This window comes from Mesocricetus auratus, unplaced genomic scaffold, assembly GCF_017639785.1.
Source record: "Mesocricetus auratus isolate SY011 unplaced genomic scaffold, BCM_Maur_2.0 Super-Scaffold_100014, whole genome shotgun sequence".
Taxonomy (NCBI): Eukaryota; Metazoa; Chordata; class Mammalia; order Rodentia; family Cricetidae; genus Mesocricetus; species Mesocricetus auratus.
Window position 1 is genome coordinate 4,028,125 of NW_024429197.1, and position 16,776 is coordinate 4,044,900.

A 16,776-nucleotide genomic window follows, 5' to 3' on the forward strand; every position below is an offset into this window, starting at 1 on the left:
GCTGTTGACGACACCTGTGGGGTGTGGGGAACAACAAGCATGCTGCTTACAGGGTAGATGATGCTGCACAGCCTCTCAAAGATGAACACAGGAGTCCGGTAATCATCCAGATTGTAGCGCTTGGCGGTCTCAATGCACACAGCCATGAAGGCCTTGGTTTCAGACTCTGTACCTGCCAGAAAGCAAAGCGGCCAAGTGAGTTAAGAAAATGCTTCAGCTGAGACAATGAAACACCATCACCACCAGGTGTTTTCTGCCTGATAGGTTTCCGAATGCTCTACATGGTAACATCAGTAGTTCCTACTGAGAAATCGTACAGCACGGTTAGCTGTTGCTTTTTTGATCTCTCTGGGAGCACAACCTCCCTTAAGTAGAAGGACCACACTTTATTTGATCTAGCATCCATTCCCAAAAACAGGCTCTCAAAAGCACCGAAGGACTTCCCTCTTGGGTAGTCAGGCAGATGAGGCTCCCTACCTGAACTCCCTGCATCACTTGAAAACTTGAAACTTGACACTTGAAAACAACTTCAAATTGTCAGTGAATTGCTACACCAGTGAAGAACCAAAGCCCACAGAAGTCAGGCCCAGAGAGAAGCAACCACAGCAATTAGGGTCGTAAGCTTAAGCTTTAGTTTCCATGGCCTGCCAGGATCCGAGTGTTGGATACAGAGTCTTGACTCAGTGGAGATGGGGAGACAGCAGGAAGTACCCTGCTTCCCACCCTGCCCCCCCCCCCGACACTCCACACCTGGGTCCCTTAGCAACACAGCCAAGCTCTCAGCGTGAAGATCAACTAGAAACCACTTTCTCTTTTCTCCACCCACACAAATGAAAGCAAACTGTTCTTTATAATAATAGCAATGAGTAGGGGGACAAATATGAGAGCTAATAAGCCACCCCCTCCCCCCATGTGTGGTACCCAAACTTCACATTACCACCAAGTCTGAGAAAGCTGAAGGAAGGCATGTCACAGTCAGCCCAGGGGTCCTTACAGAGCCAGCAGTCACAGACCCACCTGGAGACCAGCTTGCACAGGGCCTAAAGAACACTCCTTTCCTCTGCTTTTATTGGCTTTCACTAATGCCTGTATGTGTATGTGCTTGAGAAGTACAGGCACCTTCAGAGGCCAGAAGAGGACGCTGGTCCCTTGGGAGAGGAGTCACAGGTGGTTGTAATCCTCTGCAGGAGCTCTCAAGCACTCAGCATGCTTAGGCTCCTCTCTCAGTGGGTTTTGGTTTTTGTTTTTTTGTTTTGTTTTGTTTTTTCAAGATAGGGTTTTTCTGTGTAGCCCTGGACTGTCCCGAAACTTGCTCTGCAGACCAGGCTGGCCTCAGAGATCCACATACCTCTGCTTCCCAAGTGCTGGGATTAAAGGTGTGTGCCACCACCGCCTGCCTTCTTAGTTTTATGAGGTGGGGTTTTGTTATGTAGCCTGTCTCAACCTCCTAAGTGCTGGATAATAGGCAGGTGCCATCATTCCCAGATTCTAAAGAGTTTCTACAATAAACTCCAGAAATAGAAAGTCACCACCCAAATCATAAAATACCAGCTTGAGAACACCATCTAGGAAGCAGAACGGCAAACAGTACAAATAGGCCATGGGGAACTTTAAACTTAGAGTGACCAGGCACAAATGTTTCATAAGCTTCAAGATTATGAGAAAGTTAAGGAAAGTGAAGTCTCAGACAGGCAGTGGAATGCGCATGCCTTTAATCCCAGCATTCTGCAGGCATCAGTGAGTTTGGAGACAGTCTGATCTACAGACTGAGTTTGAGGCCAGTTAGAGCTACACAAAGAAACCCTGTCTCGATCCCCCTACCCCCTCCCAAAAGAAAGAAATGGAAAGTCTCTTGGCTACAAAATCCAGAGCTCTAAGAAGGATAAACAGTGCAGAGGAGAGACAGGGCGTAGCTACACAAGGAAAAGACACTGATACACAGAATGAGAGCAGTCCAGGTGACTGAAGACACCAGCCTGAGAGAGACTTCCAACCCCTTCCTTCCAGCTCCAGGGTTGTAACACTGAGAATCACAGTGCTCTTGAGATGGACTTCTCTCCTCAAATGTGGACTCATCACCGTCCTCTGGCACTGTGGCACTCGGAGACAATGCACATGTGCACCTCACTGGCTCAGCTGTCAGGTAGGGTTACCTGTGGTCATGTCCTCCAGCATCTCCAACAGCATGTCCTGTGTCTCGTCGATAAGCTTGGTCCTCTGCAGCACTAGCTTCCGCAAGCACAGGTACCCATTCAGCACAGTGCCTACCAGGCGGCTTTTAAAATGCCTTTTGATGGACTCCACCTCTACAAAGGAGGAGAGAAGGCCTGCAGGACAGGGAAAACACGCTATAAGATGTCTAGAAAAGAACAAGGAAGGCCTGTGCCATCCAAAGAAAGGAGAAGATTAAAAAGCAAGGAATCTTCCTTTGCACATGGCACAGAGCAGATGTTCAGTGAAGAGTTCCAAAGTGCAGGCCCATCTACGAGGAGAAAGTTCCAGAGGTAATTGGCACCCACGAGCAGAGGCTGAGGCCTAGGGCATACCCAAGACACCCAAGGGAAGGGCCAGGTGACTCTCTTACCTGTGAGACTCTTGAGGGCATAGCCCTGCTGCAGGTCTGTGCTCAGGGTGGCCTCCTCCAGAGCCAGCAAGCGGGCGATTTCCTAAACAGGATAACAAGCACAGTGTGATGGGGGCCACTCTACTGCCATCCCTTGATGTAGCACCAACCAAAGGTGCTCAAAGGTCGTGTGTTAGTTCTAATCCTCAAAAAATGCCTTTCCAAGAAGCCAAAGATGGCTGAAATACTGCCAAGGCACTGTCTAACCCTGAAACAGCTGAAATGCCCCCAATAAACTGCCACAGCTATTTTAGCTACAGTAAAGTCTGGAAAATAATTATTTTCAACAAATGTTTCCTCTCAGAAAACAAGAACCCGACAAAAGCTCCTTTCAAAGTAGAGAAGGTACTGGGAGAGGGACAGATCACCTTGGTGATGAGGTTGCCCACATAGGGTAGGACTCCCCGAGCAGCCAGGTAGACTTTCCAGTGACATGAGGCGATGAGCTTCTGGTAGAGAGCCAGGTACTCTGCAGCACACTCCCCAGCTACACTCAGCTCGTCCAGGTAACTGTACCAGAGACAGGGCGCACTTAGAGACTAACATCCAAAGAGCCCAGTAGCTCCTTCCTCTGTATCTACTGCTCAGCCTCTCTCCCTCCTCCTCAAGCTGGATGGAGGTCATCTGAGAAACCTCACACTTCCCTTGCAAAAAGGACTCAACATTTCAGGGGACGGCTGCCCAAGACACGGGAATACCTATGTCTCTGTGATCACTGCCCAAGGACTGCAAAGGATAATAATGATAATGTCTGTGCTCAGAGGCTCAACAAACATGCACTGCTGTTTTACCACCATACTCCTAAAGCAGTAGTCTGGTTTCTGTAGCAGGGACCAGGATGGTTTTGTATCACATAGGGATGCCTCCCAACCCTGACCTGTGTATTTACCAGAAAACAAGGAGAAGGATTTTCCAATTATGCTAGCCACTGTCCTCACCCACCCCAACATGGTACCTGGTGAGGAGGTCAAGGACCTGCTGCTTGCGGCTGGGGACAGTAGCAAGAGCTTCCACGATGGTACACGCTGCCTGCCGTGCCGCCTGCGTTGCTGGGGTAAAGAGTACCTGCCAGACACAGGAGAGGAAATGGGGCTGACTCAGAGGCCACCCTGTTTTTTTAAGCCCAGAGCACGAGCTGACTTCTGGAAATCTCTCTGGGCACAGTGAAGGGTCCACACCACAAGTTAACCCAATACCCAGTGACCACAGACTGAGAAAGGCTGCTAGAGAGCTTCCCTACTTCACAGAAACTTCTCCAAGCATCTGGGAGAACGCATCTGTCCCTAGTTAGCGTTAACTGTCAACTTGACAAAGCCCAGAATCCCCTCAAGAGCCTCAATTGAGCAACTGACTTTATCAGGTTGATCTGTGAGCACGCCAGTGAGGGACGGTCTTGACTGTTAACTGACACAGAAGGGCACAGCATGCTATGGATGGCATCATCCCCAGGGCAGATGGTCCTGGGCTATATATAAGAAAGCTAGCTAAGGATGACCTTGCAAGCCAGCAAGCAGTGTTCCTCCACAGCTTCTGCTTCAAGTTCTTGCCCTGACTTCTGTCACTGAGGGACTGTCACCTGGATGTACCACCCAAATAAATGTGTTCCTTCTCAAGGTGCTTCTGGTCAGCCTTCTATCACAGCAACAGAAGGAAACTAGAACAGTACTGAATGAAAACAAGGGTGGAGATGTCAAATAAGCATTCTCATTGGTAGGTCCTTGAGAGGGTAGGGGTGGTTTGAGACAAGGTTTCACTATGTAGCCTTGGCTGGCCTGGAACTTGCTACACAGACCAGGCTGGCCCTCACACTCTTCAGATCCACCTGTGTGTACCTCCTGGGTACTGGGATCAAAGGCCTGGCTATGAAGCTAATTCTTTTAAACTTAGTTAGAAGGAGGGAAAGTGCAGTAGCCCCAATTATCAGAAGGCAGCAAGGGGAATGAACGCAGGCACTGGTTTGCTCCTTTGAGGGAATGGGGTAGGATGTCAGCGAGCACAAACAGCAGAGGACAGCTGTTTTGATCTGTCTCTACTTGAAAGGAAGTGAACAACAGTAAATGGAAAGCAGAGAGAAAAGGGCAGAAAATGGCAGGTGGGGGTATTCACCTGCCGCAGCCAGTTGTTGTGACCCAGCTTGAGGTCAAGAGGGGTGGTCCTCTTCCCCCGCCGGCTCAGGAACTGTTTCCACCTCCACACATACTTCTCAGTCAAGTACAGACGGTGGAGCTCTGCCTTGCTGGGGGACTTCCCGTTGCCATCTACCCCTGCAAGGAAAGGTGGCAGGCAGGGGTAAGCAGGAAAACACAGGGGAAGCAAGGGCTGTGGAGTGGTTGGAGGCAAGAGACACACCTCGGATAGGCAGACACTTCTTCCAGGCTTCGTAAGATGCCTTGGGATCTCTCTTGAGCCACAGTTGTGCCTGGGCGTGGATCTCATTGCAGTATGGCTTCACTGTGGTGAGGGCCTCGACAGGGACATCCTGAATGAGGGAGCAGAACAAGGTAAGGGGTCGCCAGCACACCTGGGCCCCAGCTTGGAATGGCACTGACACTCCAACCCCACGGGTGATATGCAAAACAACACGCAGTTCTACTGCCCCAGGATGGGTTCTTGCTAAACCTATCTGCGCCCACTTGAGGAACACCACCTCCATGCTGCGTGGAGGCTATGGACTTCAGAGTGCTGGCCACGACAGCCACATACACTTACTCTCCACTTAGTAAGACTTAATAAAGCAGCTACTGCAAGCTGGACACCACACTAGGTCCTAGGTCAGAGATACATCTTAGAGATAAGGAAATGGAAGACCATAACTAGATTACCCAGTCTTGATGTTAGTACATAGGAGAGCTGGGATTTGACCCCGAATCTGTTTTTAGGTCCATGGATTTCCACCTGTGTTCATAAAGTATGTGCAAAGGCGCAGATGTAGGAAAGGACACCACACCGTGTGGGAGTCACAGGCCATCTGTTTCAGTTTTTCAAAGGCCTTGCTCTGCTCTAGACTTTTATATTGTTATGTCTATATACATTATACCTCTCAAAAATCCCAACCCACCTTTGCCGAACTAAAGCAAAGACAGCCTGATGATCACCTCAGAGAGGTGACCTTGAAGAAGTAGGTACAGTGCCCAGAGGCTGTGTATCTCCCTGAAGCCCGCTGCCTCCAATGCGCCCCCCCTCCATGCCCAATGGCACAGCACCTTATTTTTCTTGCTGGTTGGGGCAGGTGGTTTAATCAGCTTCTGCAAGATCCGCAGGCACATGAGGGTGATATTCTCAACAACCACTGGGGTTTTGATGTTCACGGCCATGAGGAAAAGGCTGAGTGCTGGTCATGAGTAGGAGTCACAATCAGTACACAAGGTCACCTGACTCAGCAAGGCTGCTGAGTGTCATCTTCTTCCACCTCTTGCCCAGGTATCAGGACTACACCTTTCTGTTTTCTGAAAAGTGCCCACCCAGATGGTCCCCAAACTCACCACAGCGTAAGCGGAGTTCCCAGCAGCTGTCCTCCTTGGAGATAGAATCCGTCAGCAGCAGCATCTCATACTGAAGGCTGCTTGCCTGGAAGGGCAACAGGATGAGGGGAGTCAGGGGTCCTAAGAGTCCAGGGACCAGGGTAAGGTCTCAACTCTGATTACAGGACTCCTAACATCTCTAGTCATGGGTGGCCTACCAGGACAAGGAAACATCGGAGATCCTATGCTATAGGCTCTAACTGGGGAACATGAACTCTGCAAATAGGCCACTCCCTCCCACCTCAATCTCCAACATTGGCCTGGAGAAAAGATCAGGGACACAGATGGACCATGAGGGAGAGGTCAGAAAGGACATTGCTCTGCTCACCAGGTCGGGATTGGCCCAGTGGCCCTTCAGGGCTGTGGAGACTTTGCCAATGATCAGGTCGTTCATTTGCTGGGTGGCCTCTGGGTTGTCTCTGAGGAAGCAAAGTAAGAGTTTTGTTAGTCACAGTGAGTGTGCATGTCCCTCTTCACACCTACAGGCCCAGTGGAAATGAATGCATGAATGGCAAGGGCTACGGGGCCCTCACTTTTCTCTCTTCTTCCCAGCAGCAAGACTACATCTTTGACTTTGCTGGGTTTATGACGGGTGGGGATTAACACAGCCCCTTTTCCGAGGGACAGTGCTAGAAGGACGCACTAGCATGCAGGTGGTGAGGCCCTAGGAGCTGCTGGTGCTCATCTCCAGAACCCAAGTCCATGCTCAGTGTGGGCCTATGTCACTTCCTACACAGCACCCCATTTCCCATCTATGTCCTCCTTAGTAATATCTCTACTGTTATTGACAGCACAATACACTGCACACCTGAAAACCCAAACCTCAAATGGTGCTACTCAGGACCTTTCAGGACCTGCTGCTTCCAAATGCTAACACTCCTTTCTCTTTACACCACCTGTATCCTTGTGCTCTCCAGCTCTGTAGGCCTGTTACTCTCTGTATCCTGGCACACACCTGTTTCAACCTTTCTAATAGCTGCTTCTAGAAAGCCTGTTCTCATGTACCACCCCTCAGAGAAGCCATTCTATACATGGGACTGTCACCCCTGTTCTAGCCGAGTAACCTTACTTTCCAATGTATCTATCATTATTTATTACAACAATCCCCATCTAGAATGTAAACCACTGAATGTCCACAGTGCTTAGCAGTGCCTGCCGTTCAAGTGCCCGATGTTTAGCACACGTTAAACTGGAATAATCAGCATAGCACGTAAATGGTATCCAGCACTTAAGATGTTCCAGAATTTACACCACATAGTAACCAGTCTACACAAAAAGTACGACAATGTGGGCTGTTATTTACTCAATTTTAAAAAGTATTTTGGGCTGGGCAGTGGTGGCGCATGCTTTTAAACTCAGCACTTGGGAGGCAGAGGCAGATGGATCTCTGTGAGTTTGAGGCCAGCCTGGTCTACAAAGTTGAGTTCCAGGGTGGGCTCCAAAGCTACAGAGAAACCATGTCCTGAAAATCCTAAATAAATGGATGAATGAATGAAAGTATTTTGTTTTTAATTATGTGTGTGCATGTCTGACTTCCTGAGGGCTTCTGCAACATGCGTACAGTGCCTGATGTTGGATCCTCTGAAACTGGAGTTATAAGTAATTGTGAACCACCTAATGTGGGTGCTGAGAACCAAATTCTAGCCTGAGCCTTCTCTCTCCAGCCCCTAGTTACTGAATTTTCACCACCCCAGACCATGGAGCAAGTTCTGACCTGGTCAGGAGGCACATGAGCTGGCGGACCTCCTCACGAATGGCTGCAGCCCCTCTTCGGAGGTTGTAATCAAAGAGCTCTCGGATGAGGCCCTGGGAGACGAGGATGTGCCTCAGAGCTGGATTGGTGGCCAGGGCCCTCAATAGTGTGATGCAATGCTCCGTGACAGCTGAGGCACAGCCATAGCACTTGGTGGAGGAGGTGTGGCCACAGCCTAAGACAGACAAAGCGCGATACTGGCTGGCAGTGAACGTGGGCTGCACGGATGTTCGGGATGACTTTGTGGCTGCTTCCCTTTGTTGTAGATCATATTCTAACAGTTCTTTGCGTGAAGCAAAAACTTTCTAAGAATGGAAAGATAAAGAAATTGACAAAGTAAATAAATGCAGAAAGAGGAAAACTGGTTTGCTCTGAATTTACACTTATGATAGAATTTATTCTTCTCGATAACCCTACCACTTATTTATCTCATCTTCATTCAACAGAATGACTGGCTTGACCAAAGTCAAAGGCAGATTTGGAAATCAGAATGATCACAGGCTCAAACTCTTCACTGGCACAAACACTGTCTTTTAAAGGGTTAGAAAGCCAGATCATTTAGCAAAGATCATCATCAACTTAGGGAGACAGGGCAACTGACTGCTCTTCTGGGATGGGGCTCTGCTACGAATGGCCAGCATCCTACCCATGGAAACCACATGGGAACCTTAAAGGAAAACTCGGCCCACCTTGGCTAACTGCAGCTGGAGTGCCCTTACCCTCCATCTTGCCAACATGGTGTCCAAGAAGAGGGAGCAGAATCTCAGCACTCACTTTTAAAAACCTCAACAAAGATGTGTTGTCTACTGATGTCCCACTACCATTATGCCGATCCTGAATGCAAACACTCTCTGACAAGTGGTCATCACCCTAGAGTGAGCCAGTATGGCCTGCTGGGCTGGCAAGGGCAACACTAAGAACGGGAGCCTGGAAGGGGTGAGCGCTGCCCTGAAAGCATAAAGCCCCTCTGCAAGCTACTGGTACTCTGTACCTGGATGATTTTGGAGAGCTCATCAAACGAGTTCTTGCAGTCTCCACAGTACTCCTGAGCCAGCTGCAGGATGTAGCGATTCACACTGGCTGAAGTGGAGCTGATACCCCCTGCTGCTCCGGAGTCTTCCTGCAATCCCAAGAGGTCAAGTGTGAGACTTCTGCCCTAGGGATGACCTCACCAAGGGGAGTCTCCACTCTTGGCCCAAATGCCCTCTGGTCTGGGACCACCTGTGGCTTTTCTGGTGCTGCTTCGTTTACTTTGCAGAGCAGGTTCTCAAGCTGTGGCCGATGTCCCATGAGCTGATGGTACACACGGTCAGCTTTGTCCAGAAGTGTGTTGATGTTGGAAACAGCCTAGACCAAAGAGACAGGCACGTGAGGGAAGACAATCCAGCTTCATTTTCCCTCAGTGCCCTAACTACTGGCCACCACACAGAACAGGCACATGGTTCCACACAATCTGTCCTTCAGGACAACCCTGGGTGGTGGCACATTAGTCTTAATAGCAGTGTGCAATGAACTGGATTCGAACAATTCAGTGCTGTAAAGTGACTCATGACAGGTCACACAGACAAAAAACAGCACAAGTGCTGTGAGGTTTTTTTTTTTTTTTTTTTGTCCTTCTGACTCCAAAGCCAAATGCCCCACTGTCACCCTGATCAGGCACTCCCTCTCCAATGCCTTTTACTACCAGAGCCAGCTGAGGTTCTGTCCTCCTGAGTCTGAACTGACTTGATCCTTGAGACACTCATTCTGCACCAACAACACTTCTCCATTCCTCCACTCGAGGCCAGCATGCCTTCTGCCACTGTGGGCTCTACCTAAAAGCTGTGCCCATGTTTGTTCGTTTTCTCTGAGGCTCGTGAACGGGGACTTGAAGGCTCAGTTCGCTACACTAGCTCTCCAGACACAGCCCTACCTTCTTTCGATCTTCTTCATTCTCAATGGGGTCCACTGCGCAGCAAGGCTTAGCATAGAGCATGAAGTCGAAGCGGGCGTATTTACAGAAGCCACAGGCGTTGCAGAGGAAGGGGTCCTTCTCATCATAGTTGATGGACCTAAAGAACCAAGGTGCTCAGGTCAGTGGGATCAGAGGTTCGGGCCAGAAAAAGTGAGCCACAGAAGAGAACGCAGTGCCTGCTTGTCCTGAATGTGCAGGACAAGTTACCTGCACTTGTGACATTGGTATACATTCTCGCCACAATTGCCACAGACTCCTGGGTTGGCAGGAACAGAGGCACTGCAGCGAGGACACTGAAGGGTCTCTGTGGAGGCCTGGTAGTTCTCATAGAAGTCTGCAAACTCGATCATCAGGTTAGAAGCCACAATGGGCAGAGGCAGGTCGATCTTGACTTCTGTCTGTCCAGGTGTCAGCTGAACCTTCTTGGCTTTGTGCCAGCGAGCTGGCCTAGGAGAGACAACAAAAGTTATAGAGCAGGAGGCTGAAGAGCCTACCATTTGATGCTCAGTGATGAAAGACTGACAGTGTGACAAAGGCCACCCTATATATTTCCCTAAAGCAACTAAGTGGCCATCCAAAGAAAAAGAATTTCCTTTATGGTTTCATCTAAAAAAAAGTATAAGGTGGACCCTTCTCCAGGGTAGGAAGGTAAGTATAGTCCTCATGCCACCGTCAAGGAAACTTCTCTTTTGCAACAGCCAGAGACCAATACAGAAAACCACAATGGATCAAAATGCAGAGTTGTGGAGCCCAGTCCCAACTGATGATACATCTACAATATAGGCTAAGGTTCAGGGATCATTTTAGAAGGATCCTAAGAGCCAGAGGAACAGAAGTTTGCTGTGAGACTGTACTTCTCAGACACATCAGAGAAGCTACACTAATACGGCTGCCTAAACACTATTTCCCTGGGGAGCCAACACAATGCAACCAGTGCCATAGGCCTGTGCCATGCCTGCTCAAGATGCTGGTTTACCGGGGAAGCGCCCGCACATGCAGAAATGGAAATGTGAGAACATGAAGTGGAGAAGGTTCCAGAGGAACACATCATGTGAACAGATGCATGGGTGCCTCACCCAAAAATGCCAACTACAGTCCAATGCACAAGGGTTTCTTCCACAAGGCAAGAGAACCCGGGGGCCCCCTTTTCAATGGCCCTACCCTGGGCAGGCTATGAGGAACTTTCATTGCTCCCTAAGAAAGCCACTTTCAGTGCCTTTAAAACTCATTGCTGTCAACAGCCTCAGAAACTCCAGCTTCACTGCTGTCCCTCTGTCAACACTGTTATGGCTAAGAGGATGCAGAGCCTCTGGGCATGTCTGCTCTGCACCCTGCAGGACACAGATGCATCAGATGATGCTTGCAAAGCCCTTACTTATTTTTCAACTCCACAATGGCCTGCACAGTTCGGTTGTTGTAGTACAGGTTGATAGTTCGCACCATCTTGGTCCGCTTCAGGTCTCCAATTTTCACCGTCACCTTGCTAATGGTGTGACTGCCAATGAGCTTTACAACTTGCTGGGTGGTGGTGTACCGTGTATCCACTTTAATGGATGACAGCTTGATATACTAAAAACAAGAGTACACAAAATACAACACAATGAGCATTAGACCATCTACCTTCTTCAAAATTGATCAACATAACCCCCTCTCCACCCACAGATGGAAGTTTCTACTCAAGGTAGCAAATGTGGTGAGCAAGAATCCACAGTGCCAGGCAGCAAGCTGAGAGGAACCCCTGGGTGACAGTAACCAGCCCTTGTAAATGGGGACCACAGAGCCAGAAGCCCCCAAGACTGTCTTGCTTGAAGTATTACTTACACAAAACGGCACCTCGGGATTATTACACACCAGGCAGGGGTCGCTCTCCAAGTAGTAGCCATCAAACTCGACTAAGCCAGACAAGGTGCTAGGGAAGAAACCAGTCTCAGTATCAGCATCTTCCTTCCACAACCATGCCAAAGCCATCCCTATCCCCATCCCTGTGAGGGGAAGGAAGGGACCAGGGACCACAGCTTAGAAGGGCGCACAGGAAGAAGAAAGGTCAACTTATGGACCTTGGGAGTTTCCCACATCTAAGCTTATGTCTGAATCCAGAAAGGAACTAAAATCTCAGAAGAGTCATGATTAAATTACTATTTAACAAAAAATTCCTAAATTGTGTTTAAAGTGCTTGTGTCATGTAAATTAAACTCAATAAAGCTGTTTTCTAAAACTCACTACCTAAGGAGCCAGGGAGATGGTTCAGTAGACACGGTACTTGACATGCAAGCATGAGGACAGGAGCTCAGCTCTCCAAACCCCACATAAATGCCAGGTGTGGTGTATGGCCGCTTGTCTACAATTCCAGCATTTGGGGAACAGGAACAGGGAATCAATCCCTGGCACCCACACAAAGGGGAGGGGAGGGGAGGAACTGATTCCATAGGGCTGACCTCCACATGTGTGTCATGACATGCAAGTCCCAAGATATCACAGGCACACATACATGCATGGGGGTGGGTCCTTTTTCTTTTAATAAAAAAGGAAGACATTTCTGTAAACTTGTTTTATATGGTTAGGCTAAGTTCTTGAAATCAGCCCTTCTGCTATAACTGGTCACCAAACTGAATTTGGCAATTACATCTGTGTGTTTTCCAGAGGCCAGCAAACTACTACTTCAAACCGTGATTGCTCTTCAAATGGCTGCAAGCAAACAGGACTCACTTGTAAATGTTGGAGTTGGGATGGTTGGTGAGAATGTGGTTTTGAGTCCTCAGAATCTCCACAGCCTTCTGTGAATACTCCTTCAACTGAAACAGAATTCAGGAGAGAAAAACACTGGGTAAAAACCTGAGCGAGCCCTAAGCTTGCAAGATGTCTTTGCGCAGAACTGTTTCCAGCAAACCTCGTAGCCTGAGTTTGGTCCTCAAGATTCATATAATAGAAAAGAACTGATTCCAGCAAGCTGTCCTCTGACCTCCACATGTACACCATGGCGTGCACATGCCCCCCGCCCTTCACACATCAATCAAAGTTATTAAAGACATTTCAAAATCTAAATCCTACTGCAAAGACTTGCTTTGTATTTCTGGTTCTAAATCTCAATTCGTTAACAATCTACCTTCCTCACAAGTATCTACACGCCTCTGCCACGTGGAGAAAGATTAACTAACTGACTCTTTCAGAGAAGTCTGCAAGTGGCTTTCTAGTTGCAGCGGCATTCCTGGCTCCCAAGCAGACCTTCTGGCTCTACTTTCCCAAGATGAACCAGCTACCTTTCCCTCCCATGTGACCTACTTCTCTTCTCAGCCAGCCACTTACTGTGCATGCCATCTATGTGGCATTTAGACTGGAGCAAGATAAATTATATTCAATAGTAACAAATGTAACATTAGATAGATAGACACTCTCTAGATAGCCATAATAATATCCTTCACTCATGAGGAAAAAAGTCTGCATATAGGGGGTAGGGGCTTCCCTCTTACCTTCTTCTCTGTCTGTGCAGTTTTCAGGGAGAAATAGCCCAGTAGGTCCACAAACTGGGCAGCCTTCCGACCATATGCTGGGAGTTCTGGCCAGATAGACCACATGAGATCTAGCAAGAGCTCCTGCTGAGCCTTGTTGGAGTTTCTATAGGTAAATAACAGCTCTGATTAGCAGGCAGCCATGAGCGAGGCCTCTCCCTATCCAACAAGGTCTAAACACTGTGTCCACACTGTGTCTCATCCCACATATAGTCGTGGGTCAGGCTGCCAGGGTCTTGTGGCTCCTGACAATCCTAGCAGATATGGCACCATCAATTTACTGGATTCATCCAATCTTATTCCAGAGCTCAAGCTGAGCTTTCCTTAGCTAACTGTAATTTTAGGATCTTCTGACCACAACCCTCTGGGTCTAAACTGTCTCCCACCAAGGACAGTAGCTTATTAGCTACAAAGCAGAGAGTTCAACGAAGAAACCTCCAGGGCCTGAGATCAGCAGGTTCTGACACAGCGACTATAAGCATGCAACCTGAACTCAGAGCTAGCACAGGGCCAGTCCCAGAGCCAGCCCTGGCCCACCTGTAGATATGCAGGGTCAGGCAGTGGGCCTGCCAGCGCACTGAGGAAGAGTTGGACTCCAACAGGAAACAGCGCAGAAACTGGATCAGAGTCTCCTTGTCTGCAAACCTGTTCAGCTGGTTCACCAGAGCCGTGCACAGCTGGTCCTCCTGGCTGCCTGAGCTCTCACCTGCAACACCAAGGCAGGACCAACTCACTCAGGGGCCCAAAGGCTTACAGTTAGTAGAAATTAAGGAAACCTATTTGTTCTAAAAGTGTCTGCTAAATGGCTGGGATTTGCCAAATGATTTCAAGATATTTTGGGGACATTTAACATTTAGTCTTCCTGCCTGCCGTCTGGTTCCTGTTGCTGCTTTCAGCCCCCAAATAACACACAGGACACTATAATAATTATGAAGCTGTTGGCCGTTTGCTTGGTTTCTTATCGGCTAGCTCTGATTTAATTATTAATACATAATTACTAATATACATTTTATAAGAACTTATCTTTATGAGGAGCACCCTGAGTAACCGTTGTTCCCTGGAGATCACATGAGAGAGTTCTCCTCACTACAATTCCCAGAATCCTCCTAGACTGCTAGTCCCACCTATCTTGTTTCCCTATTGGCCAACAGTGCTTTATTCAAACTAATCAGACAAATATTTACAGAATGACATCACCCAATAGGGGACAAATAGTTTGGCCCCACCTGGTATATAGCATCTGCAATTCAACAATGTACTCTAAGGGGGGTTAAGTTGACCCTTTCACCATGACAGACCACGTGAGCAGGAGGAGACACTAGAGAGCATTTGAACAAACCAGGATAAAAAAAAACCTTCTAGAATCTGCATTTCAACAATGTACTCTGAGGGGGGTTAGCAGGCCGCTTGTCACAGGAGCACACACTGACTCTTACCTTCTTTCTCTTTTTCCTTTTCTTCTTTCTTGCTCTTTTTGGTGGAAGATTTGGACTGAGTTGTGGCTTGTCCAGAACTGGCCGCAGCAGGGGCTGAGGAGGAAGCCGCACTGGAGGACCCTGTGGAGGCTGCCAGGGCCGCGAGGACTTTGCTGCCACACAGGGCACAGGAGAGCAACTGCAGCAGCACGGGGGACACCCCCTCGTCCACCAGGAAACTCACTTGCAGGAGGAAGTACAGGACAGCTGTACGGAGAAAGGTGGAGTCAGCTCTAGAATGACGGAACTACTTCCAACATGAGCAAGAGCGACTGGGAATGGGACAAGGCTTTCTCCCCAGTTCTCTCTGCCAGATGCTACCAGGAGCGGTGGAGTGACTGCAAAGGGATGGAGTGACTACAGAGGGGATCCAGCCCCTGCTGCCTCGAGTAAACAAGGCATTCCTGTGTTCTCTGAGACTTCAGTGCTATGGACTGAAAGCCAGCCACTCCTATAGCCGCCCACATTTTGACAAGCAACCCTAATCACTGAAGTTCTGGCTTGTGTTCTGTTAACAGCTCTATCTGCAGCCCAGCTCACAGTTTACTACAGAGTGTTCTCTACAGATGGTCTCTGCAGAGATGAAAAGTGGCAACCCAGGGAGGATGGCTTACAGTCATCTTTGATGCAGAACTTCTGCCAGTTGATGGTTCGCTGGGCGGCAATCTCTGCACAGGCCTTCAGATGCTCCATCTGAAACAAGAGCCAAACAAGGTGAGCAATGAATGCCATCCGGCCATGAAATAACACCAGCTGCTGTGTCTGTGGGTTCTGGCTTGGAACCATAAAGTAACCCTGGTTTTCCATATGAGGCAGGTATCCTCTAGGTTGTCTGGTAGATCTGGAAGCAGGACCCACACACTCCTGCATCTTACAGGTCTGCTTCCAACTACCAACCCTACTCCTCCTGCCCACTCCCACCCAGTCTTCAGTTTTCCAGGAAGCTTCAGGCTAATTACTAAGGTAAAGGCAGGCCATAGCCTGAGAAGCTACAAGTCACTTCTCTATTTCCACTATAGCAACAAGGACACTGAATGAGGAGTTAGGCTGTCCTTAACATCAAAGATGAGATGCTCAAATGAAAAACACTCCATTTACTCAAGTTTAGTCTCTCATAACATATTTATACTAAACCCATCACCTTTTTTTCCCCCATCACTTCTTTAGTATTTAAGGATAACACCTTAAATCTCAGGTGTACCAATCTCAGACCCTATGATGTGAACAAATGATGCTAAGATGCATCCACTTTACAGGTGAGGAACCCCTGATGGTTTGGGTAGGGAACTCCAGATCCTAAAGTCAACTATTCAGTGTCAGTGATCTACCTGGCACTTGTCTCCAGACATGGCATTCTCTGAAATATTTAAAAGTCCTGCACTGCCCCTGCTATTACCTCCTTGGCCAAGCCTTATCACATGCCCGCCCCTAGCCCCCTTACCCCAACCCTCATACCAGGCTGATGAGGGTGTCATACTGCAAAGCGGAGCCAGAGCTGGCTGTAACCACACTGGCCCGGAGGAAGATGCCCTGCTCTTCCAGCAGCTTCTTGATCCCACGCACATGGGAGTCCAGGGTGTGCAGATCTCGAAGCTGTCGGTACTTCTCCTTTGACCCACAGATGAAGAGCAGAAGCTTTCGGACTTGACGGCGCACAAAAGGGGTCTGCTGGATCATTAGGTACTTGAGGGATAAACAAGACAGTTAATGATTCAGGGACTGTAAGCACTACCTGTGGTTACAACACCATTTGTTAAAACAAAAAACAAAATTTACTGAAAACATAAGAGAACACAAGTCAAGTCACAGTCAGCCACAGGGAACTGGGTGGATGTGGATTCCCACAGAGGCTTTGGGGTGCTGATCCCTTATGTAAGATGGTGTTGTATTTGAACTTAACCTACACACACCTTTCTTGCATTAACTGATCTCTAGATTACTTAG

General features: G+C 48.5%; 1 protein-coding gene across 8 annotated transcripts in view; it reads right to left on the bottom strand.

The window, feature by feature from the left end:
- Ubr4 (ubiquitin protein ligase E3 component n-recognin 4) overlaps window positions 1–16,776 on the bottom strand; it is a 108,158-nt gene that overhangs the window by 22,918 nt on the left and 68,464 nt on the right. For all 8 annotated transcript variants that reach the window (XM_013121235.3, XM_040757539.1, XM_021233582.2 and 5 more), the window contains 23 exons: window positions 16,288–16,515; window positions 15,447–15,525; window positions 14,794–15,039; window positions 13,895–14,063; window positions 13,319–13,463; window positions 12,558–12,643; window positions 11,673–11,760; window positions 11,227–11,420; window positions 10,059–10,298; window positions 9,810–9,948; window positions 9,119–9,244; window positions 8,889–9,017; window positions 7,859–8,202; window positions 6,473–6,563; window positions 6,106–6,190; window positions 5,827–5,954; window positions 4,973–5,102; window positions 4,730–4,887; window positions 3,579–3,688; window positions 2,992–3,133; window positions 2,585–2,666; window positions 2,154–2,327; window positions 51–172 (listed from right to left, as the gene is read on the bottom strand). In XM_013121235.3, the coding sequence (XP_012976689.1) occupies window positions 51–172; window positions 2,154–2,327; window positions 2,585–2,666; window positions 2,992–3,133; window positions 3,579–3,688; window positions 4,730–4,887; window positions 4,973–5,102; window positions 5,827–5,954; window positions 6,106–6,190; window positions 6,473–6,563; window positions 7,859–8,202; window positions 8,889–9,017; window positions 9,119–9,244; window positions 9,810–9,948; window positions 10,059–10,298; window positions 11,227–11,420; window positions 11,673–11,760; window positions 12,558–12,643; window positions 13,319–13,463; window positions 13,895–14,063; window positions 14,794–15,039; window positions 15,447–15,525; window positions 16,288–16,515 (3,435 nt within the window). The remainder of the gene's footprint in view (window positions 1–50; window positions 173–2,153; window positions 2,328–2,584; window positions 2,667–2,991; window positions 3,134–3,578; window positions 3,689–4,729; window positions 4,888–4,972; window positions 5,103–5,826; window positions 5,955–6,105; window positions 6,191–6,472; window positions 6,564–7,858; window positions 8,203–8,888; window positions 9,018–9,118; window positions 9,245–9,809; window positions 9,949–10,058; window positions 10,299–11,226; window positions 11,421–11,672; window positions 11,761–12,557; window positions 12,644–13,318; window positions 13,464–13,894; window positions 14,064–14,793; window positions 15,040–15,446; window positions 15,526–16,287; window positions 16,516–16,776) is intronic.